This window comes from Rhea pennata, chromosome 8 (assembly GCF_028389875.1).
Source record: "Rhea pennata isolate bPtePen1 chromosome 8, bPtePen1.pri, whole genome shotgun sequence".
In the NCBI taxonomy this organism is placed as follows: Eukaryota; Metazoa; Chordata; class Aves; order Rheiformes; family Rheidae; genus Rhea; species Rhea pennata.
The window spans coordinates 3873955-3897051 of record NC_084670.1 but is presented as its reverse complement, the minus strand read 5'-3'; the positions used below and the strand labels follow the sequence as shown (position 1 = coordinate 3897051).

The 23097-nt window shown below is 43.5% G+C and overlaps 1 protein-coding gene across 9 annotated transcripts in view; it reads left to right on the top strand.

Moving 5' to 3' along the window:
* The window catches only part of NFIA (nuclear factor I A), a 234484-nt gene that overhangs the window by 150781 nt on the left and 60606 nt on the right, over window positions 1-23097 (top strand). For all 9 annotated transcript variants that reach the window (XM_062582116.1, XM_062582114.1, XM_062582115.1 and 6 more), the window contains exons 4-6: window positions 2417-2491; window positions 11103-11220; window positions 13800-13927. In XM_062582116.1, the coding sequence (XP_062438100.1) occupies window positions 2417-2491; window positions 11103-11220; window positions 13800-13927 (321 nt within the window). The remainder of the gene's footprint in view (window positions 1-2416; window positions 2492-11102; window positions 11221-13799; window positions 13928-23097) is intronic.

Sequence of the window (23097 nt, the reverse complement as noted above, 5' to 3'; positions counted from 1 at the left end):
TTTTAACTTACGTATTTAAGTTTCGCCTTCAGTCTTAGTGTGATAGGAACCTGTTTGAGAAATACAGGTGGAAGTGGACACCAGAGCAGAGCCAATATGGTGAGCTGTGAAAAGACAACACGTGACAGATGGTCATAGTATTGCTGAATGCACTTCTGGAAGTTGCTCAGCTACGATCGGGATGAGCACAGTATGAGAATTTATATAGCATAGACTGGCTTCCCCACAAAGGGCTCAAAACTGCAGAGCATTAAGCATCCTGGCCCTGCTCCAGCAAGGCACTTAAGCATATGCTTAATTTTAGGCACATGAGTGGTTTCAGTGAAGACCTAAGAGAATTATTTTTAATTCACAGATCATTTAATTCAATAGGCAGGTCTGCTGCAGCATATGAAAAGTAGATCTTCATATTAAAAATACTTGTGAAATTGTCAGTGAACAAACATTGTGTATGGCCAACAACCATTTCTAAAAAGCGGAATGGCGTAGTCATCACCTTTATTATGGTGGAATACAAAACATATCAGGCAAAACTGTTCACAATTATCTGAGAGCTATTTCTAAGTTGAAAATAAGGGAAAATAAAGACTTGTAAGAACATTTTTTCATTTGAAGTAGAGAAAAATGTATTCTCTTGATGTAAATAAAAACCTTGTTTGCAGATTGAAGAATTTGTTTGTGTTGAATTTCAGCATCAATTTCAATATTTTATAGTACATTTATCTACAGCTGGAGCATGACAGATTTGTGTATATTTATATGTTTGTGTACATAATACATATGTATACACACATACACAAGGATGCCCAAAGATATACATATACACAATTTGAAAACTCATCATTATTGCTGAAGTAGAAAAACATGCCTGATGTAGAAACTTGACTCAAGTCTGCTAGCTTAGCAACTGCATTCATCTGGCACCACGGGCTCTTCCCAGGAACGGTGAAGTTCATCTGTGCGGGAAGGAGAATTTGCAGTGGCCTTGGCTGCAGATTAGCTGCTGACCTCTCTCCAGCTCTCGCCCAGACCTTTCTCCAACATGTCCTTTCTTCTCTCTTTCTTCTGCAGCCTCCCCCTCTGTAGTACTGAATGCAGGATGCATTTGTTTCACTTTGCGTGCTGTAAGCGGAAAGAGTTTCTTTTGAAACAACCCCAAAAGAAAACCAAGAGAACATATGTGCGGCTTACCTTAGTCATATTGCTCAGGTCGCTTTGGGAAGGGGCTCAGATGTTGCCAGGACGAGCACGGGTTGTGAGAAACTGCGCTGAATCTAGGGAGATGGTACCAGATCTGACAAGCAGGTACCTGTGGAGCAGATGGTGCCCCTCCGAAACATGCAATAGTATTTGTGTGCGTGCATTAGAATCAGTGACTCTAAGTAGGACATCCTTAAAAGGTACGCCACTTATCCTGTGGACAAGTAGGACTTTAGAGTTCTTTTGATAATCTCTTTATCCTGAGATTTCTCCTTTGACCCTGATTTCAAAAGCAGGAGGTCAGCCTGGCCTGCCGACTGCAGACCTCTAATTGAAGTCCAGGGATGTCCTGCGTGAACCGCCGTGTCCCACTCAGTGCGCGGCTCCGGGGTTGCAGCCTGAAAGCTGCTCCTTTTGTAATTGATCATACCCGTGAAAATTAAATGAACATTTGGTGGTAGACATGTTTTCAGAGAAGAAGGAAAATACTGTTATGTAAAGTGTAATAACATTTTGATACAAAGTGTAGAGGCATCGCTTGCACGAAGGAGGCAGCATGGGAGCTACACCCTGCATCCTAAAGACATTCCAGAGCTCAAATTCAGTACTTTTCTTATGCAGAGATTTATTTTTCTTTTCCAAAGCTTGTTTTAAATGTTAGGGTTTTTTTTACTATGGGAAAGGAATTCATTTTAAAGTAGTTTTTTCTAACCAGCTGCTATTTTAAGATTTCCCTAGTGTAACCTTAGAAAATGAAGCGTACATCTTTAAATCTTGTTTTGTTTGAATGAATGGGTAGATAATCCTGATCAGATGTTTCTTTAGAGAATAATGTTTAAAACGATTATAGAACTTAGCTGTCCTGTCTGTTTCCTAGGTACAGTATTTTCATTTCAGTTGTGAAGTCATTAGGGGTCATCCAAGGTAACCGTTTATTAAAATAGTCCTCTTTTGTTTCAGATTTCCTGTTGAGATGCTTTAACATGTAAAAATCTCCCTGCTGATGTGTCATGTTAGCTTTCCTAACCTCTAGATAGAAACCACAAAGCAGCCTACATAGCTGTATGACTAGTTACCCACCTACATAAACAATAATTAGTGCTAAGTGGGAAATTAGATGGCACATTTTAAATCTAAATGCAACTAAAGTATTTGAGAATACTGTCATTAAATGCTTAAAGCTAATCGCAGTTCTCTCACTCTGTTTGTTTTGTAGGACATTTGGGCTTCCAGGACAGTTTTGTCACATCAGGTGTTTTCAGTGTGACTGAGCTAGTAAGAGTCTCACAAAGTAAGTATCATTTTATGGCTGGTTTATGTGGTTTCTGGAATCCTCATTTTTTTCTTTGATTCTTATCATGCCTCTTCCCCAAATCAGAAACAATATTTTGAAAATTGAGTGTCTCTTCACCCTGCTTCACTCCAATGGATAGTGTTTATTTGCTACATCTGTTAATGTAGAAGAAAATAGTATAATGTATTTTTTTTAAGTTATAATCCTGCAAATGTGCCTGTGGTAGTTGACAGGCCAGTGTGGTACTCAGATGAAAATGGGCAGACTCTGTAAGTGCAGCAATATGCCTATGCAGATCAGCTTGCAGGTGAATCCCTTGCAGGATCCAAGGGCTGTATTTCAACCAGGCCTCTAGAAATGACAGCACATGTGCACGAGGTAGGTATTTTTCTTGTGCCAGTTTTGTGCATCGCGTTCCTCCATGAGATGCATACATGTGTTTGCACACCTGCAATCTGATGAACCTGTAAATAATGCCAGCAACTATACCAACTTCAGCTCTGAAAATCTCACTTACTCAAAGACACAGCTTTGCAAGGCCTGCAGTTTCCCTCAACTGTATGGAGCTCTGTCTTTCAGAAGGATTTGTTTTTTGACCTTTAAAGAATGCTAATGCCCCCAGCATGAATGACACACTGCAGCATGATCATTACAGGCTTGTCAATACTCACTAAGAACAGTGAATTAAGAGCACCTGTCACCACCCTGTTCCATTGATCAAAGGTGCATTGATTGCGCTTTGCTATGACATAATCCAGAGGGTGCAAGGAGAGAGTCCGGGCAGTTCCTTGGAGAGAGACTACTGCTAAACTAGGGTTGTAGGACTAGTCTGTTGTGGAGTTTTTCTGCAGCTAGTGCAGAGCTATGCAGTAACATCACAATCTCACTAATTAGCACTGCTACAGTTAAATCACTCAACTACATTTCACTTTAAAACCTTAGGGCATGTGCCCATGACTGTTTAGTGCAGCCAGTGACAAAAATGGCTCTGCTCATGCAAGTATGGGTATTTGTGTTTGGCTCTGCACACCCAGTTTAAGTCCTTCTGGGGACGGTACATAACTGGCACACCCCCAGCCAGAGAATGTGTTTTTGAGTCTCAGCATAGAGTTTCTATAACAATTTTTCTGTTTCATCTTTCACAAAGACTTGCACAGCTGTCAAACTAGTAAACCAGCTTTCTGTTGAAAAATAGGATACCCATAAGAAAAGCACGGAGAGAGGGAGATACGTGGTCATCAGAAATACGTGCACAGGGAAGAGAGACAGCAAGAAAACAAGTCTGAGGCAGACATTGCTCCCCAGTTGAAAACTGGTGGGAGTTTCATTAGAAGAACAAAGTCAAGAGGACTTAGAAGTCAAGAGGAGCTGCTGAGCACTCAACACATTCAAAGATCCGTTCACTTACTGAGGTGCTTAAATAGGGACTTTGACAACTAACTCACTTTGCTGTAGTACTCTAACTCGCTGTGTACCTCCAGCCATGTTGGACAAAACCAGTTTTCCGCCTCGCTCTGAATATCCCCATCTTATGTCACTTTCTTTCAGGGTGAGACCATAAGGCTTTTGAAGCCCGGAGGACTCTCCCTCCCCCTCTGTAAGGCATCCCACTTTACCACAATCTTATCTCCGCTGTCGGAGCACTACACATCAGAGCTGCCTCTGGACTCTGTCAGCCGTGCTTCATGCGTGCACAGCACAGGGCTGCTAGAAATACCCGGGTTCATGACTTACAGCCTTCACAGCCTTCCTGCGAGTGTGGCATTGACCTCAGGAGCATCACGCCTCATGCTTATTAATTTTCCATGATGTTTTATTGTAACAAAATGAAAATATTGTCTAGTAAAAATCCTAGTATTCAACACATTTCGCAAATGCACTATGCACTGTGTATGAGGCGATCCCTCTGCTTGCCACTGGAATGCACCGCCTCTAAGGAGCAGGGCAGCTGCACACAGAAAGAGCAGGACAGGCATTACCTACATCAGGAATAAGCAAGGAGATGTTGGTAGGCAAGAAGAAAAGATTCAGCTTTTATCTTTTCCAGCCAAAAGGGCGTGCATTCTTTTTCATGGGCTCTTTAATAATCCTGGGAGGTCAAGACCTCAGTTTTATATCCTGTCCACAAGCCAGCACCTCAACCAAAAATAGTGTCCCCAAAGCGTATCGGGATATCACTTCAGAACTGACTCAGAGGGAAGAGTGCCAGTGACTGAATTAGCTACACTGCTCTTGATAGCACCCTGGATTTTCCTTGGAGATGCCCCAGACATGTACTGACCAGCTGTAACCTTATTTACTCCATGCAGTCTGAAAAGTCCACAGCCTGACATGGTGTAACTACCCAGACAGACATGTTTAGTGTAGAGTCTACCAACAAATTCCTGGTGAAGTCAGTATGAATTTACATACTAATACGCAAAGAATTATTTAGCATAACAGAGCAACAGATGAAGTGCTGTGTATTTGCCTAAATTGCTATGTAAGACTTCTTTTAAAGAGCACTCTTCCCCATATAACCCTTGCTGGGTTGTTTATGTATGCACCATGGGTTGCTTTGGTGCTGGGGAGCTCAGCTTAAGATCATCCAGCCTCACCAGCAGTTATTAGCAGTCTGCACCTTGAGTAATCAAAATGTCTATTGTTTTTCTTTGTAACAAACCATGGCATCTTTAAAGGCAATCAAGGCTAGGGAAGCAACATATATCCATAGTGGGCCCTCATGTTTAGTCTCCCATGTCTTTCTGAGTGTGCTCTGTGCTTTACAAAGAGATCATCTTTGCGGATGCCCACTGTCATTCTTTCCATGCATGATTTCGATAATATGATGACAGAAATATGTGATTTCCCACAGTTTTAACTGGCTTTGGTTAGCTGCTGTTATCTAAAATTAATCTTATTAGATATTGGTGGTGGTAATTTTGTGCCAGGTTTATTTAGTGAACTTCTGAGAGGTCTACATGACAAGGAGTCTCAAGTAACAGGCAGTTGTCTCAGTCATGCAAATTTGGGGAATTAATTAATCAAGCAAAAGGTCAGCTATTATCATTATCTATCTTATCCATCAGTGCCGATCATCACAATTTCTTTGAGCTATTGAACAAGTCTAGGCTGCTCTGGTAACAGAAACCTGCTTTCTTTAGTTCCGTAGCTGTGGGTTCTCTTTCAAAACATAACCCAGCTTCTGAATGTCTCAGAGCCTATTGAAACAGAGAAAGTAGATCATAAGCGCTCATCTGAAGAATAGATAGTTTACTGTTCACCCAGTCTGACGTGGATATTGCACATCATGTTGCCAATTCTCTTCCATGCTGAACGGACAAAGGATGTGAGCTGCTTTCCCAGTGTTTTCCGTTCACCCCTGCTACAGAGCAGACCCCTTTGGATAGCGGAGATTTCATTCTTCCATGTGCAGAGGGGTTTGGACTGAGAACACAAGGCTCAGAAACAGGGTTGGGGAGATGTATATCGATACGGCTGGTCAAGCCTGAAGCTACTTTTTAACTACCCCTTAAGGAAGCTCTTTGCCCTGTGGTGAGGGCAGTGTGAAAGCAATGCATTTCCAGTGTGGGTTAGGGCTGGCAAGAGCTTCACAGGGTCTTGGGTCCATAGGTCCATTGGAGATACACAGGTTTTGTGAACTGAGTAGCCAGATGTTGACCAAAGAAAACCTTCTCCCTATCCAGCCTTGTTAGGAAAATACTGCCCTATCTCCATGGCACTGGAGACCACTTGCTGCAAAAAGTGCCAGCAGATGGGAGGCTGTGGTGACTTGTTCACTGGCATTAGCATGCAGTCCTGTTACATGAGAGCCCTCACTTGGCAGAGGTGGGCAGGCAGTGGCCGGCCGGAGCAGAGACAGCAGCAGGAGAACGTTATTCCCCCGTTAACTTCAAGTCTGCACCACGTACTCTCGCAAAGAGAGCTGCTGGGAAGATCTGCTCTCTTGGAGGACCTTCAAGCAGCCAGATAAACTGCGCTGCCCAGGATGTGAAGAAAGATTTAGGATTTATGAACATTTGCTAGAGCCAAATCAAACACATTTGTTTTGTGCTGTGTTATTTGTCAAAGTGACATCATTCTTCGTACTGATAAACAAGGGAGTTCTGACTGCACCCGGGACTGGAAATGCCACACTCGAGGATGTTAGCTATGTGGAGCGAGCGGCTGTGCGGAGCAAGTGGGGTGATCTTTGATCCTTTTAACGATCCACTGAAACCGCAAGCACACAAGCCTACACTGCAGTTGCACCCCAAATTTCTGTATTTATTCAGAACCGGCTATGCTAATTATTTTTAATTTATCTTTAAGCTATCGGTTAAGCTATTTCCACAGACAACAGGTGATCTTGTGGCAAAGGCATTTCGAAAAGCTAGGGATGCTGCCACAGCCAGGGAGCTGGATCCGCCGGGTGTCGGACATGCGGGCAGTGTCTCCGCGCGGTTGGCGGGCGCTTTAGCAGTGCTCGAGCGTTGAGTGCACGTGGCTGCTGGCGTGCCTGAGCCTGGCGGCACCAGGCTGGGAGCGGGGCTGGGACCTGGCGCTCGCTGCTGCCTGAGGCGGTGGAGCAAAATCGGCTGCAGCCCGGGCGAGCGCGGCCGAGGCGAGAGGCCGGGGGACGGGCAGCGCGGAGGGTTAAAACCAGCCGCGGGCCGGCCGGAGGCAGGGAGCCGAAGCTGGGAGAAAGACGGACAAATGCTGGAAACGAAAGTAAGCGCCGGCGCTCGGAGCGTGGCTGCGACGGAGGAAGCGCGGCTTCCGCCCGCCTCTCGGTGAAGCGGCCGGCTGTAGCCTAAACAAGACCGCTGCAAAGTCCTCCGAGCCCCACCGCCCGCCGCGGCCGAGGGCGCCGGGGCCGAGGGAGCCAGCCGGGGCGCTCCTGCCCCGCAGGCGTCCCCTGCGCAGCGCCGCGCGCCGCTTTCCCCCGAACGGCCGCCCGAACGCTTTCTGCTGTGCTAAGCACTACAGGAGTGAAGGCAGTTAAAGTCAGCAGCATGAAAATTAACATTTAAAAAGATACTCTGTATTCCTTAGCAAAGCACTGCTATCCAAAACACGCTGGGCTGGGGTATTAGAGGAAGAAGGAAAAAAAAAAAAGATTATAATAAAAAATAGACTGCAGGCATAGAGTGAGCAGTTGCCGTGACCTTGCCTTTTGTATGCCATTACACAATTCAATGGCAGTCCACTCAAACCTTGCTCTCGATCAATATCCTATTAAAGCAGCACAAAAAGTCTCTATAAACTTAGTGGTTAGCTATGTTTATAAATGGAACTCAGCATAATTAGATGGTCAATAGCAGGCTGTACTTGTAATTTCAAAATGAACATCACACGTTTCATATCTGCTGTATTGGGCAGAACCCCTCTGAGCGCGACGGCACAGCGCGGAGGAGACGAAGGCCGGGCAAAATCCCGGGTCCCCCCTCTCCCGGCGGCGGCAGCGCTCCGGGTTTCCCTTTGTTCGTGAACTCGCGACGCAGGAAAAGGCTTATTAGTCAAATGTCGTGTTTCTCCCATTTAACCTCAAACACATCATCGCTTCGCTGCAGCGTCACACATGTAACGATCTTAGTCATACCCCAGTCCCCTTGTAAAAACAAATGCATAAAAACTGGGGGGGGGGAGAGGAGTTAAGTATTAGCATGACTGCAGGAGAGTGCCGTAGTCCAAGGAGGACAAGTGCCAGCCTGGCTCGTTTTATTCGGTGGCTTTCCTGTTCTCTAATTCAACACACTTTTCAAAATAAATATTCCCACCGAGTTAAGTCAGAGGGGTTTTGTTGATTTTCTCTGTCATTTTGCTTGACGTTCGGGGTGACCGTCGGAGCGAGGGGCTTTGGCGAAGGGGGCCGCCCCGTCCGCTGGCGCGGTGCCCGGCGGGCCGCTCGGAGGCCCTGCCCCACGGCAAGGCTGAACGGGGAGGGGGGGACGGGTCCGCGGCCCCGGGAGCCGCCGCGCTCCCCGTCCGGTCCGGGCGGGAGGAGGGCTGGCCGCGGCGGGGTCCTCCTCCGCGTGTGAGACGGGCCGGGGGCTTTTCCGTACCAGCTGCCCTGGGCCTTCTGGGCACCTTCCGCTCCGCCGTTCAGCTCTCGTGTCGCACATCAGAGGTGGGTTTAGGTCTTTAACCCGAAGAGGCTCTTGAGCGCGGCAAGGTGCTTCGGCCCTGGCGAACAAAGCGTCCTTTGTATTTACTGCCAGGGCCGCAATGGCTTTCTCGTTACCCCCTTCTACTTTGCGGTGAGCTTCCACGTTACCAGCAGTTCCCTGTTCCTACCCCACTGCTTTTCTGGAGTTTTGTTTTATTTTCGCGTGGGGCCAATTCAAGGGTTTGAACGAAAATGTCCAGGGTTTTGGGAGAGAATGATTAACAGAGGGAGGTGAAAGGAAGAAGAGAAGCACAATCCGGATATCAGCGTTTTCTTCCATATCTGTTTGGAATAAAGCCGTTTCATAAATCTTGCAATGGCTAGGAAATTCACTGTGCCTCAGAAAGACACAGTGCTTTAATTTAGTGCTTGCCTCTTTATGTTCCCGTTTGGAAAATACTATGCTTAACGTGCAAGTTAGGCTTTGGAAGGTAGAGGGTGCAGAGGAATTGATCAGCAAAGGGTTTCCAGAGCACAAATCTGTTTGGCAAGGAAGTTGCTGAAAACTGTGGAGTGGATGCTGCAGAGAGTACCTTTATGATTGATTTCCATTCAAGTCAGACTGACTGCAGTGTGGTCATTTTTCTAACCCATAACTGCTCACACTGCAGCAGTCTGCTATCTGCAGGGTGTCTGAATTATAGCAGTCCATGTCCGTGTTACCTTTTACACAAATTACTTACACTGGTTTCTTTTTGCATGCAAATTCATCAGTTTTACAGCCTCTCGTAGATGCTGTCAGGAAACTGTGGCAGAAAGCACAGATTGATAAAATGAGTTAATTTTACTATGCTTATTTGTTCTTTTTTCTTTTTCTTTCGTTAACACGCTCTCTCAGGTACCCAGTGTACAGGAAGCATGTTATAGTTACAAGCAGATAACAAAGGATTTGAGTGTTCTTGTCAGAAGTTACTTCCCAGCCTAATTCCTTTTAATGATCATTCCAGATCTTCTCAAGTTTTAATAGTGGCGTGTACTTTCCATCCCGTGCGTTTAAAAGCCCGCGGCTCTCCAGGCCGTTCCCTTTCCGTCTCAATGACGTTCCTAAAAGATCCTCGCCAAACAACAGCTAATAGTCCGGTGGGGACGGTGCGGCAGCTGCAGAGCCACGTTGCTCCTCCGTTGGACCTGACGCTGGGAGCTCCTTCGGGCTCAGGGTGAAATCCTGGCCCCGTTGCAGCCGGCGGCAGCCCTCGCACAAGGCCTGCGGTTCAACCCGGGCACGTCAGCTCGGTGATACGAGCTGTCCTGCCTTCGCTTCCTCGCTCCTGCCGCGCCGGAGTGGAAGGCTTTGCCGTGCCCTGAAAACGGGCCAGCTTCTCAGGCCCGAGGCTGAACTTGGCTCCGCGTCCGCGCGTGGCGAGGGAACGGCTTCGCCTCTCTTGCTGTGAATCGGGGCTCCCAGACAGTGCGTCGCAGGCCAAACTTGTGCATTTTATTGTGTAGTACGTTCTTCTTCAGATGCCTCCGAAACGTGGGAGAAAATCGTGATCTCTAATCGTCAGCTCCCAAAGTTGTGTTGTCCTGAAAATAGCGCTGGAACAGCAACACTGGCTGTAGGATCATGTGCCGCGTCGGGCGTTCTTTGTGAAATACATTATCTGTTGACTTGAACATTGAATTACTCTGCTCCTTTTCTATTCCCAGAAGAGTACAGCACATGGGAATGCACAGACTTGTGCCTGCAAACTTTAGGGTGTGGAATTAGTAATGTTTTAATGTAAAGAAAAGGCTCTAGGACATGGAAATTAAAGTTATTTGTAGTCCTTACAAAAAAACTTCACTGCTGGGGAAGGGGTGAGAGGTAAACAGTGGAAAATAATTGCTGGGTAACAGTTTTTGTGAGACAAATGTCTCTAGCTTTGATTTAGCTAGAGGAGAGGCCAGAGGGAAGCTGAGATGCTCGGGAGCAGAGAGGAGCTCAGGCATCTTCCTACTTTGATACTTTCTGCACGGAGCATGTGTAACCTCTGTGCGTGAGGATGTACATCATGGTGTATACCAACAGTCCTGAGGTGTACGTATCCCTGCCTGTGCTGCTTATAGATTATGCCAAGCACACTACAGAGATGATGCAGCCTATTTGTAACTATACCAATATAGCAATCCGATCCTAAAAAAAAAAAAAGCAAAAAGTTTCAGTAGATGTCAGAATGATAATAATAGAAAAATAGTGCTTAAAGGAATTGAACAAAAGTGTTGCCATAACTGTAAATTTTATAAAGAAGGAATATCTTTGGAGGACAGTAAGAAAGAATCTATGTCATGGAATGTTGTATTGATAAAATTTACATTTTCTTGACTGCAATACCAATTACCATTAAGACTTCTTAATTTCCACATCCCACCTGTTCTCATCCCAAGCTAAATAAGCTCATGAGGAAGAAAAAAGCAATTTTGAAGTGCAATTCAAGCATTATTCACATGACTTACTGACTGCAATCTCTTTTGTTTCCCCAGCACCAATAGCTGCAGGAACAGGCCCTAATTTCTCCCTCTCAGATTTGGAAAGTTCTTCATACTACAGCATGAGCCCAGGAGCAATGAGGAGGTCTTTACCTAGCACATCCTCTACCAGGTAATTTAATCTGTGCCTGTGACTGGGTTACTTGAAAACCCAGGCAAGCATCATTATTCATTTGGGAAAGTTACCATTGAATTATTTGACAAGTTGTTTGAGGGCCTCTAGGTGTAGAGCAGTCTCAGATTCACCAAGCAGAAGGTCTGTCTGGGTTGCTGTTAAAGTTCTTTATTTATATACAAGCTTTGAAGAAATACTACTGCATCGACCTATATAACTTCTGACTTGTGTCTCAGTGTATCAGGAGTAATTGCATGGGAGCTGGTGGAGTTCCACTGGTGCCAGAAGAGAAGTGGGAGCATATTGAGATGTATTGTTTTGTCCTAACAGGAAGGTCACTGAATATTTGTAAGGAGACAATAGCTATGAATATTATGGCTTGGATTATGTAGGAGGAAAGAAACCCAGAATCTGCTAGACTTAAGATTGACTTAAGTGCATTCTTTATCTTAAAAAGTCTTTTCCACGAGACTAGCATGACGTCAGCGCCTTGGCCTCTAATGCATCCTAATTTTCATGTACCTTTAAGAATTTTGTGACTCAATGATTTGAAAATTGTGAATTTCTAATGCATGTGACTGCCCAGGTTGATTTTGATTTTGACTTAGATGCTAACCATCAAAGATATTTTTTGTTTTTTACCCTGTCCTTTTACTTTAACCATCCATAAGATTAGATTTATAAACAAGCCCAGTCACTCTAGTAGTTCTGAACACTGTTAAGGAACTAGATTGATTTTTTTTTCCTCTAAAGCCAAAATAGATCGCTTATTTCAAAGACATGACAAGAAAGTCTAACTTCAGCCCAGGGTTCTTTTACATTTTTATCTTAGTCTGCAGTGCCACCAGCTTTGCAATAAGCAAGCACACATGTAAAAACTCTATAGTTTGAATGTAGCTGTTGTTTTTATTTTCTATGGAAAAAAAAGAGAGGCTCTTAGCAATAACTTCTTAGCCTGTAGTTTATAGTGACTGAAAGAACATTCAGCATCTTGCACTCAGTTTGCATGAGTCACCATGAAGCTTGGTGACTACGATTCCCATTATACATCAATTAAAAGGTTTGTGCTCTTTCTTTTTCATGTGTAAGCTGGATACCATGGGTACAGTGCTCATCATTAGCACAGTTCGCAGGTAGAGTTTAGTTGTAATTCCAAGAGCGAAAAAGTGAGGTTATTAGTGTTACTTAAGAGCTCAGTTGTCACTCTTCTACTCTTCTGCAAATAGCTAGCCCTGATAAGGAACTAATTATAAACAACATGGATAGTTAATAACTTGGTAATATGTTTGTTTTCCTCTCATTAGACTGTTCCCAGTCAGAAAAAAAAAATATTCCTTAAATACACAGACTCAGCGGAATTATGAGGCGGTAATTATACTGTATGCACGTAGTTTCCCCTACTGACGTGTAGCAGTGCTCTACCTGAGGGCCGGGCCAGCCCCGCGCTCCAGCCCTACCGCAGGAAGCCGTTCCCGCTCTCACCTGCGCACAGCCCGGCGTGAAGGACTGAGGAGAGGCTGCAAGCATTAAACCAACAGAAATTACAATGGAATATTTTATGTCCGTTAAATACGTTTCCTCGGCACAACGGAGCCTGTTCTTGAATGCCTTCAAACTTAATAGAATACAGATTTGGGAAAAGCAGTTAGCTGACCCAGCCTTGGAAAAGTACTTAAAAGACAAATTCTTGGTAACATCCGCACGCAGCCTCTACAACTCATTACAGAAAATAGAGCCAAGTTGAGTGTCTTTGGCTTTGAGACTTTCTTCCTGTCCAACTACCAGAGTCCAAGTCAGGGACCACCAGAGACTACGGAAGGGCTCTTCTGTCTCCTGAGCCTTCAGTAAGGGAATCCTTTAGTGCTGACATTGGTCAGAGATACCTGTTGGGGTAGGTTTATGCTTGGTGGCATACATCGATAGAATAAAATACTTATACTTGTATAATAATGTGAGAGTTTGAACCAAGAATGAATTCTTGCTTCGCTCACTTGTCTAAGGCTCTTCTTCTGGGACTGAAGCCAGGTTAATTTAATGGCTAAAGTTAAAACATTAAAAATACAAATTTTGGCTGATAAGTAAGTTCTCTTTCAGAATAAGCTGTGCCAGTATCAGACAGTTACAATAAGGCTTAGCTGTCATTACTGTATTTATTCAAATGACAAAAATCATGCAATACAAATTAAATTATCTTTTTTTTTTACTTCTGTGTGCATTGAAAATGTCCCACTTTTTCATCTATAAAAGCCTAAATGTTAAACTATCTTCTACTTAAATTAAGGAGTGTTTAGGGAGTCAGTTTGCACTCAATGAGAGCTTATTTTGTCTTACATTGAATTGTAGCCGTTTAGGCATAAGGTAAATCAGGAACAAATAGTAGATGCTGAGATGCTGGATGCCTGGATGGACAGGATGGCCCTGCAGGACTTACACCTGCCTCTTCTCAGGGCCTTAAATCCGTTATAGTTTCTGCAAGCAAGTTAGTCTCATGCAGTGCTAACAAGTTATGTCCCAGCAGAAGTAACTTTGTTCCTTTCCATGTATACAGTATTTATGATGTGTTTTTATCATTTCAGCTCTACAAAGCGTCTCAAATCTGTGGAGGATGAAATGGACAGTCCTGGTGAGGAGCCGTTTTATACAAGCCAAGGGCGCTCTCCAGGAAGTGGCAGCCAGTCAAGTGGATGGCATGAAGTGGAGCCAGGTAAGCCATGGCTTTCAGGAGCCCAAGAAAATTATCTCCAGTTGCTGTTTTGTTGACAGAATATGCTGAATGCATTATAGAGAGGTGATCAATTAAAAAATCTTGTAACTTCCTCTGAGAGGAGGTCAGTGTAATGAAAATACTGTAGTAGTTTTTTTGCTCTTGCAGCTGTGAATGTTTCTGTAATGTGTCACTTCTGTATTTTGGCCAAACATCTGAAGTATTTAAATAATGCAGCAAAAGATATGCTGTCTTTCTCTGTCAAAGCTTCCAGATTCAATTTTGGGACAGCGGTGACAATTGCCTAGCAAAAAGCAGTACTTGTCTGGGCTGTGCCTCACAGGTATAATGTTTAAATAAACGTTCCTAAACTTTTATAAGGTAAAAGGGCATTTCAAGTGTTATACAACACTTGAGCTCACTTAGTAGTGACTTTTTAAAAGACCTATAGAAGAAGTTTATTCATCTGTAATATCATGAAGCTCCATGCTGAAATAGATAATACTGGGTATTAAACCTTATAATGTTTAGGAAGCAGTTCTTCTGCCTTTTCTTAGTTAATTTTTTTGTGTGATCTTTCATGTTGGTCATCTTGTGGTTTATATTACATACTTACCTGTCCATTGATCACTTTTCTTGATATCACCTGGGTGCTTAATACTATTGGAAATATTTTTCTTGGTCAGTAGTACTTACATAGGTGACATTAATGCATCAATTTTGTTACAGCTAAATATTCAAATATTTTTGCTAATAAAAATAATAGAAGTCATATACTTTAGATGAACGCAACTAGTATTTTCATCTTCACCTTTCCAGTGCTTCAGAAGGCCCAAAGGGTCTTTTGCAATACATATTCTTGCCCTTATTGTTTGTTAGGATTTAAAATAATACGTTTCTTGTTTGAGTTGAAACAACATATGCTTGTCCAGGGTTCTGTGTATAATGACCTATACCGTACAGAAAAGTAAATTCAACCTGAACAGCATTAAAATCAGTTCTTGGGCACTTGGCCAGCCACCTATATCCTTTATCATGTAGGAAACATACCCACAGCCTTCTCCAGAGACCCTCTCAAACAGCTGTGCTTTACAGCCTGCCCAGAAAGTCACCAAATTTGGGCTATTCCAGACTGGGAGGGGACTGATTCCGGCGCCTAGGAGCCCTTGGAGGATCCCCTGCCAGCTGCCCTCTCTCCTCTAATGAGGAGGAGCCAGCTTGTGGGCCCTTATTGACTGCAGATGTGACGCTTTGGCAGGAGGAGAGGGTGGACCTGCAGGCAGACGAGTGCCAGGCTTCCCGTGACTGCCTTGCCACAGCTGTCCCCAGGGCTCTGGTGTTATCGGTGAGGTGGCCTACTCGATAGATGCTAGGGGCTGTTTCCTCTACCAGTGCCAGTCTCCAGATGATGTAAGGCAGAGCCTCACCTTGTACTAGGCTGCTCATGGAGCAGAAAAGCATGAACAAAAGCACCGTGCCCATCGAAAGGGAGAGATGGCAACCTCCTTTGCGAACACAGATGGTTAAAAGCTTACTGGGTCACTTCTGTTACATCATTGTCAGACTGAGGGCTAAATTGCCCCAAAGTTTGGAGTACTCCTTCTTAATGACAAACGTTATCTGTTCGTTCAACAGCCAGAGGTTGGCTATTAATTCTGCTGTCATTTCTGGTTGTTTCCCCACAAGTGGTCATCACAGCTGTCTCATCCAAATCCTACTTAGATACTGGCACTGAACTGCTGAGCTGGCAAGAGAAGTATCTAATGCCTTGCACACACGTGGGTATGGGTGGGATGGAGGACTGAAGCACCTCCAGCACTCTTGGCTCTATTGAGTGCTCATCAAGAAGAGGTACAACTGCCCACGCCAAACTTTCTGAGGTTCTCTGAGAGGCAGGAACAAGGCAGAGAAGAAACTTGCTTCTTCACGACCTTCTTCACTTACTATCGAAGCATCCCCAACAAGCCTAGTCTTGTCCATAAAATGGCAGAAAATCACTTTGCAACACAAGGCACTAAAACCAGGTAGCAACTAGATATAGCTCAGATTCACCAAGCTATCTATCTGTCCCTACTGCAGTTGTGAAGAAAAAGTGCTTCATTCTGCCCGCATGGGATATTCTTTCGAACGGTCTTTGACTGTGTCCATGCAGCTCCACCCTGAGACTTGTCCCATGGCTTTGCAGCAGCCTCTTCTCTGTATCAGCGTCTCAGCTCCTCTATAAAACAGGGTCAGCTGCGAGAGCATGGCTGGGCAAGAGGTTACCTAAAGAACCACACTTCATCAGTGGTGAAGGACAAGAAAGTATTGAAGTGTCCTTTCATGCCAAGACGAGGATGGTATGTCACTGGAACAAGGCACTCCTTCCTAAGTAACAAGGAGGGAATGCATCCTGCTTTGATGCTGCACGCAGTTCTGTGCTTTGCCTCGGAAATCACGTGGGTCTAATATTAACATTTGACCCTTTCTATTTGACACGAGTGCTTTATCTCCATGAGTGTAAAATGTTTTATTATTCTTCATCGAGGCATCTGCCTAGAAAATATATTGGTCATCTGAAAGCCACACAAATGGTGTTAACATCCCGTATTAACTTTTGCCTCGCTAGAGTATTCTTCTCTGGGAGGGGGATTTTGGAACTCTACCCTGTTTCGGATGCATCCTTTCCTATCTCCCCTGTCCAGAAAAAGGCCTTGTTATTTATTTCATTTAGAAGCAAAAATGATTGCACAGTTTTAACTTATGGTAATCCATGAGCTTCAATGTTTCCTTTTTTCTCAGTGAAATTCACAGCAGAAGTTTAAAGACTAAAACCATCTTTATATTTGACTTGGCATTTCTTCCATGTGGTTCGTTTTATGCTGCGTAGGATAATGCAGGGTATCAATGGTGCAGAATGATGCTGATTCGGAAGGCAGGCTGGAGTTTTATCCTGTGCTGGCAGAGAGCAGTGAAAGCCAGGTTTCCAAACCCCATAATTAAACCCTGTCCTTGGGGTCACTGACCAAACAACAGGAGGAGAAAAATCAGGCTAAGAAAAGGAAGCGTAGACCTGTCTGTGGGATGGCTGTTCTGCCTGGGAAGGAAAGTTCACAGCGAGGAGCCAGCAGCCAAACTCCCAGCCCAGTAGGATCCCCACCAAAGATAACAATATATCCTTTTGCTTTATTGCCTTTGGGTAGATTGCTTTCTCACAGCAGATTTATCCAGAGATAGCTTCCTGGCCAGTATACCTTGACAGGTTTCTGGGAGGGAAGGGGTGAAGAGTCTCAGGCAGGCTGCCTGTGTGTGCTGCATTTGCTAAATTTTGAGGTTTGCACATGCGAGAAAGTGGGGAAGATAAAGCCCTCTGTGTTTTCATATACGTGCAGAGATAGAGCAAGTGCTCATGGCACAGAGGCCGTGAGAGAGTTATAGTAGAAGATGTTGGCTGAGGGAGTGCAGGAAAATTAGGAATGTGGTCTACATGAGGGGGGGGTTGGAGAAATGGCTCACTTGAAAGGAGAACAAAAACACAACATAGCAATAGGAGTAGGGAAAAGGAGAACATTTTAGACCATACAGAAGGAAAAAATATACAGTGAAAGAAAAAAAGGAACAAATTCCAGAAAAATGGAGATTTGACTTCCTAGAAAGGAAATATGAAATGGAATATGTGAATTCCTCTTAGAGAAAGAGAGCACTCTAGGCAGAGGGTTATTTACCGCCAGCCGTGACTACTCACTCTACATCTGTCTCCATTTTTTCCTTTTGAACCAATTCCCTTTTTGGATACTTTCTTTCTGCTTTGCTTCCCTGTGATTGCCCGGGTAAGTGGTCTTTGGAGGGCAGGCTGTATACTCAGAACATATGTGCAAACTGGCAGGAGAACAGAAGAGGACAAAACCACTCTGTGTGCTATTTAGATTAGGCAGTGGATGCTTCCCCTGTGCCTGCTCTTGGGGTCTCCACTGCATGCAGAATGCAAGCCACACCTATTGTCCATCCATAGTCCTCTTGGTTTTTGTATGATAAAGCTTTGGGGCTTGGAGCATCCTGACATCTGTCTCATGTGGAGACTTCGCTGGACTTAGATCCTCTATGCTTTGCTCACAAGCAACCTGACCTTTCTGTTCTTGGCACTTCAGACCCATCGTAATGACCAGAGGACTCAGCCTTGAGCCTAGCTTTTTTTAAATCTAGATACTTTTTACAAGCAAGGATGTAGCACTCTCCTTATACGTCAGACGTGACAGCCAAAGCAAAAACCCACATTAATTCCGTGTTCCTTGTACTGTACTCTTTGAATCTCACATCCATTTACCTGCACTTGAAAGCTCCTGGGGAGCTCTCAGGCCTAAAAAGGCTGGAGTCTGCCAGAAAAGATGAATTTCCTTTCACAACAGGAAGGCTTAGGAAGTAAAACAAAGCAGACATGTAGTAAATTACTTGTGCAAATACCTTTTGCGGTATCCTCCTTACCATTACTTTATCTCAGCACTTTCAGTACATAACTCTTGTTAACTGAGAAGAAGGGCAAGAGAGGATAAAGATGATGTTAGTAAGGAAATAAGGCGACATCACACTGACTTTGAACTCGGGTTCAAATGCTGGCCTGTGTTCAGTTCTGCGGCAGCTCTGTTGTAATGGGGGTAAGCCATAATTAGTGGTATTGGCTTTTGATTCCGTAATAAGGGAATGCACACTGAAAGATTGAGTTAGAATATATCGGTGTTCCACTTGTGCATTTTTCTAATGCATTCTCTGGTTCAGTCCAGAAGTAACGTTCACATTGTGCTCTGTCAGTCATTTTGCAGTGTAGCATATGGATGGTATTTGCCAATTTTACTTCTGTTGTATTTCTACAGCACGATGTGGAAAAAAAATTTAAGTTGGAAATTCAGAGCATCTTATTAGCTTCTTTACTTAGATTTTCCTGATAGCTGCATTTCCACAAGTTGGTTTGGTCCCTAGAGGACAGTAAACCCAGAAAAGGTAGGAGCTGTTTGCAGTCCTTGCACTGCTTGAGGTTTCTACAGGGACAATTAGCTCTGCCTCAGTTGTGTTCTTGACCAACTTACAGCCCTGCACCCAGGGTGTAGCTCCACTGACAGGCTGCAGGAGCTTTTCATACACAAGCCAGCCACCTTCTCTTGCCCTCGTCTCCACCCCTGTTATTCTACTACTAATTACATTGTGCTAAGGTCGTGTGTGTCTTCAACTTGAAAACCTCAGGATCCAAATGAGGCATTCAAAAAAACTTAAGGAATTATTAGTGCATAACACTTGTACTGCACTGATGAAAGACATCTTTACAGTTCCAGGTGCTCAGCAAGTTGATAACATTGTATGAACCTATAATAAGCTACAGAGAGTTCCCTGTTAGAGTACTGGACATATCTTTGGTAGTGAAGATCCTATTAAAGTCAGCCCCATGATTGTTCACTGCACCACTCAGGCTACTGCTGCTCATTCTCATGCCACCATCTATGGGACTGTCTGCAAATAATTTCTGTGCAATTTCTATACACCTGAGGAGCTGGGATTCCATATCTGAGTATTTTTTTCTCTTGCAGTGACAGTGACCCTAACTAAATGGTACCACATCTCTCCCTAGTGCTAGTTATGCAGCAACTATGTGCAGGCAATTGGCCCAAACTCTGGTCTCAATAGGTCTCTTCTTAGACCTGGAATGTGCTTCCTTCTTCACAGATTTTCAACACACAAGGAAAATTCTTCTTCATGTTTACCAAGGACCCTTTATTTATGTCTTACAAGTCAGAAGGACTCATTCAGGCATAGATCAGATGACCACAAAAGTTTGTTTTCAAAGTCTGTTCCAAATTATATCTTGGAAATGACAGAGAAAGTGGTGTAAGAGAGATCCCAGATTGTATTCTTTTTGCATTCTTTATACCCTAAACTCAGTTGTTGTCTGCAACTACCTATTAAAGAAAATCTGCGTAGGAATTCCCAGCATCAGTGATGCAGAGTATACCTGGTCTATCCTCGCATGAAAGGTCTATGGGCTCATCAAGAGACTTGATACCATAAAATATATCACAGCTCAGAGAAGTTTACAGTAATTGTGCTATATTACTGCCAACAATTATGTTGAAAAACACCACAACTATGTTTTATGCAAAAATAAAGAAAAAACAATACTGGGAAAACATTCAACTTCAAACATGGAGTATTCAGTTATCAGATAATACTGCAGCACTCTCTTTAAGGTCTGTGACTTGCTGTAGTGAGCAATTTTCACTGGATCATAAATAGACATTGGAATTTCATGATCTTCATTAAATTTCTTGAGCTGAGCTGCTCGGCTGTTTGTAGGTCCATTCACAAAAAACAAGGAAACATCTCAATTTCTTAGACTAGAGAAGGTCTACATCCAGGATCGCTGCCTATAATATTTACTCCGTAATTCCCAGATATGACATTGTGCTACCCTGCAATTCTCAGGACGTAAAGAAAAATCAGAAAGCACACCCACATGGCCGTTGAGATTGGACCTGTGTCCTGTGGCAGCTTCAGTGCATACCTTGACACTTCTACCAACAGGCACCCATGCCATTTTTTCCCCCATTGAGCTTAATATCTTAAGGCAGTGGGAACATTTCGCAACCAGACAAATCTCCTGCCACAGCATAGTTTGGCTTTTCTAATCAGAGGTCAGACACGGATCATGTTTCTCAGATGTCCAGAACATTTTGGTTTAAAGCAGAAAGAATTTCATCAGGCTAATCTGTGCCATTAAGCTGAAGATATACCACGAGAAGTACAGCAGGCAGGGCCTATTGACTCCCAGATCATGTTAACTTCTACTGTTCATTTTCTCTGTAGAACTTTTTCTGAGCTTTTCTTTAGACTGTATACACTACAACTAGGACTTCTGTTCCCATTCACTCCATTTCCCCATTCCCATGCAGATCCATACTTCTTTTCATCTGTGAGAGATTATATACAATTTCCCACATTTCTCCCCACTATTACAGAGTCTTTCAGCACCCACTACTTGGCTCCAGCTAAGGAGTTGACAGTGTTTGGGCCTGTACTGCCTTTTATGCTTCCACTTCTGGTAGCTGAAATCAAACATGGCCCAATGTGGATGCTCCTGCCTAAAAGGCTGATTTTGGGTAAACGGATAGATGCCCATAGTGGCAGGTACAGTGACAGATACTTCAAGGAACTCCAGCTACTGTAAAATGAGGAGATTTTCTTTCTTAAATGTTTTTTTTCTTTCATACAATCCATGTGTTCCCTTATCCATGCTCTCTGCATTACAATATCCCATCAAAACACAAGCTGCCCAGTGGTTTTCAAGAACATAAGAATTTTCTTTTCTTCTAAGAGTAATAACACTTATCAACTTTTACTGAAATACCATATCAGCTCCTTGTCATTGGCAGTCTACAGTTCCTGCCGCTAAAAGTTTAATGCATTTACAGGAGCACTTAGGCATCAAGACTTTGATATCACAATCTGTTAGTCACAGGTGCTACATGATAGGTTTGTGTTAGCACATTATAGATCTTTTATCAGATACTGCACAAAATGTGTGTGTTTCTCTGCCAGGCAATCAGAATCAGACTGCTGCATAGTTGATGAGTTACTCACCAATATAAGTTGTTGTTTATTTTAAACAGAACTTTTCCAGAACTGCACCTTAATGGGTAACTTAAACTAATTGGCCAAGGCCAGCAAAGATCGAGAACTTAATGTGAGCTAGGAAAAACGCAGCAGGTCAATAGTGGTGCTTTGAGCATTGTCAGTCTTTTGCAATAACATTCATCAAGTAGAATGATTAACACTGCTCATTTGCTCTAATAGACATAGTCATTTTGACAGCAAATTACCACTGGATCAATGGCTCAGCTTTTCTTCAGCAATTCACGTAGCAGCCTGAGACCCGTGACAACGTTTCATGCTGTTGGTATTACTGTTTCAAAATCAAGCAAGTTAGAGATGGGGAAAGAGCTCCTGACTCACCCCAGCCACCGTTCTCTCAGTATAAAACTATTTCTGACATACTTTCAGCCGTGCAAATTGAAAAATCTTAAATGTTTCCACACCTTTCAAAGGTTCCTCGTTGTCCAGATCCTGGACAACATAACAAACTTCTTGTCCCTGAGATTCAACCTAAACGGAACTTCCATTTTTAATAAAATTAAAGGTCCCTTGCAAGTATTAGTGCATTGCCTCATCTTTGCTGTAATCTCCTGAGGAAGACATCCCTTCAGGACAGTCCTGGAGAAGTCAGTCAGTCAATGTTCTGTCTCAGCTTTTTGCATCTAGCTCCAGATGTCAGGAGATGCATCTTATAAATGGGTATGGACATGTAGAAATTAGGCATTTAAAACTGCAGAGGATGTTTCACTTCAGATATCGGATTAAGCTATGTTTTTGACTGACCTGGTACTGGCATTGTCTATATATATCAACATACAAGCTAAGAAAAGATCTTTTATCTGCCCTGGCAACCATAAGACCACTGGAGATGATCTCTGGCTCCACATATAAGTGGCGTAGTCTAAAAGTCATTTTTTTTTTTAAGATGGACAGGGAAGATTTAAGACTTTCTCCATCTTTTCAGAGTTGAGCTCAGAAAGCTCAGATACAAAGCTGTCAGTGGACAGAAGCACCCTCTGTTTGGATATGGCTGGTTTGGAATCTGTCAGACAGGAGTCTCTGTGAGCTCCGGACTGGTCTACTCCGATGCAGCCATCCTTGAAAATCATCTGACTGCTACAGCTAGGGCAATGTTGGACTGTAGTTGCAAATGGGCTTAAACACATTGGGAGTATTGTACCTGTCTTCCAAAAGTTGAACTGGTTTTATATTTGCTTCTGGGACCAATTCAGGATGTTGACTTGGATCTATAAAGTCTTCTATAGATTAGATCTTGGTGAGGAAATGGACTGCGTTCCTTCCATGTACTGTCTTAGCAGTTGGGATCAGCAGACTTACTTTCTGTAATGAGTTTGGGAAGCAGAAGCAATATTTTATCTACTGTGGTATGTTGGTAGAGAAATGTTCAGATTTATTAATTTTTCAGGACACAGGAAAAGGCTTCATCACCTGTGCAGGCAGTCATGGGAAAGGACCAATTGCAAAGACTGCATTGAACTCCTTTTTTGGAGGCACCTGGAAAATATTAGTAGTCTTCAGAGCCAATATACAGTACA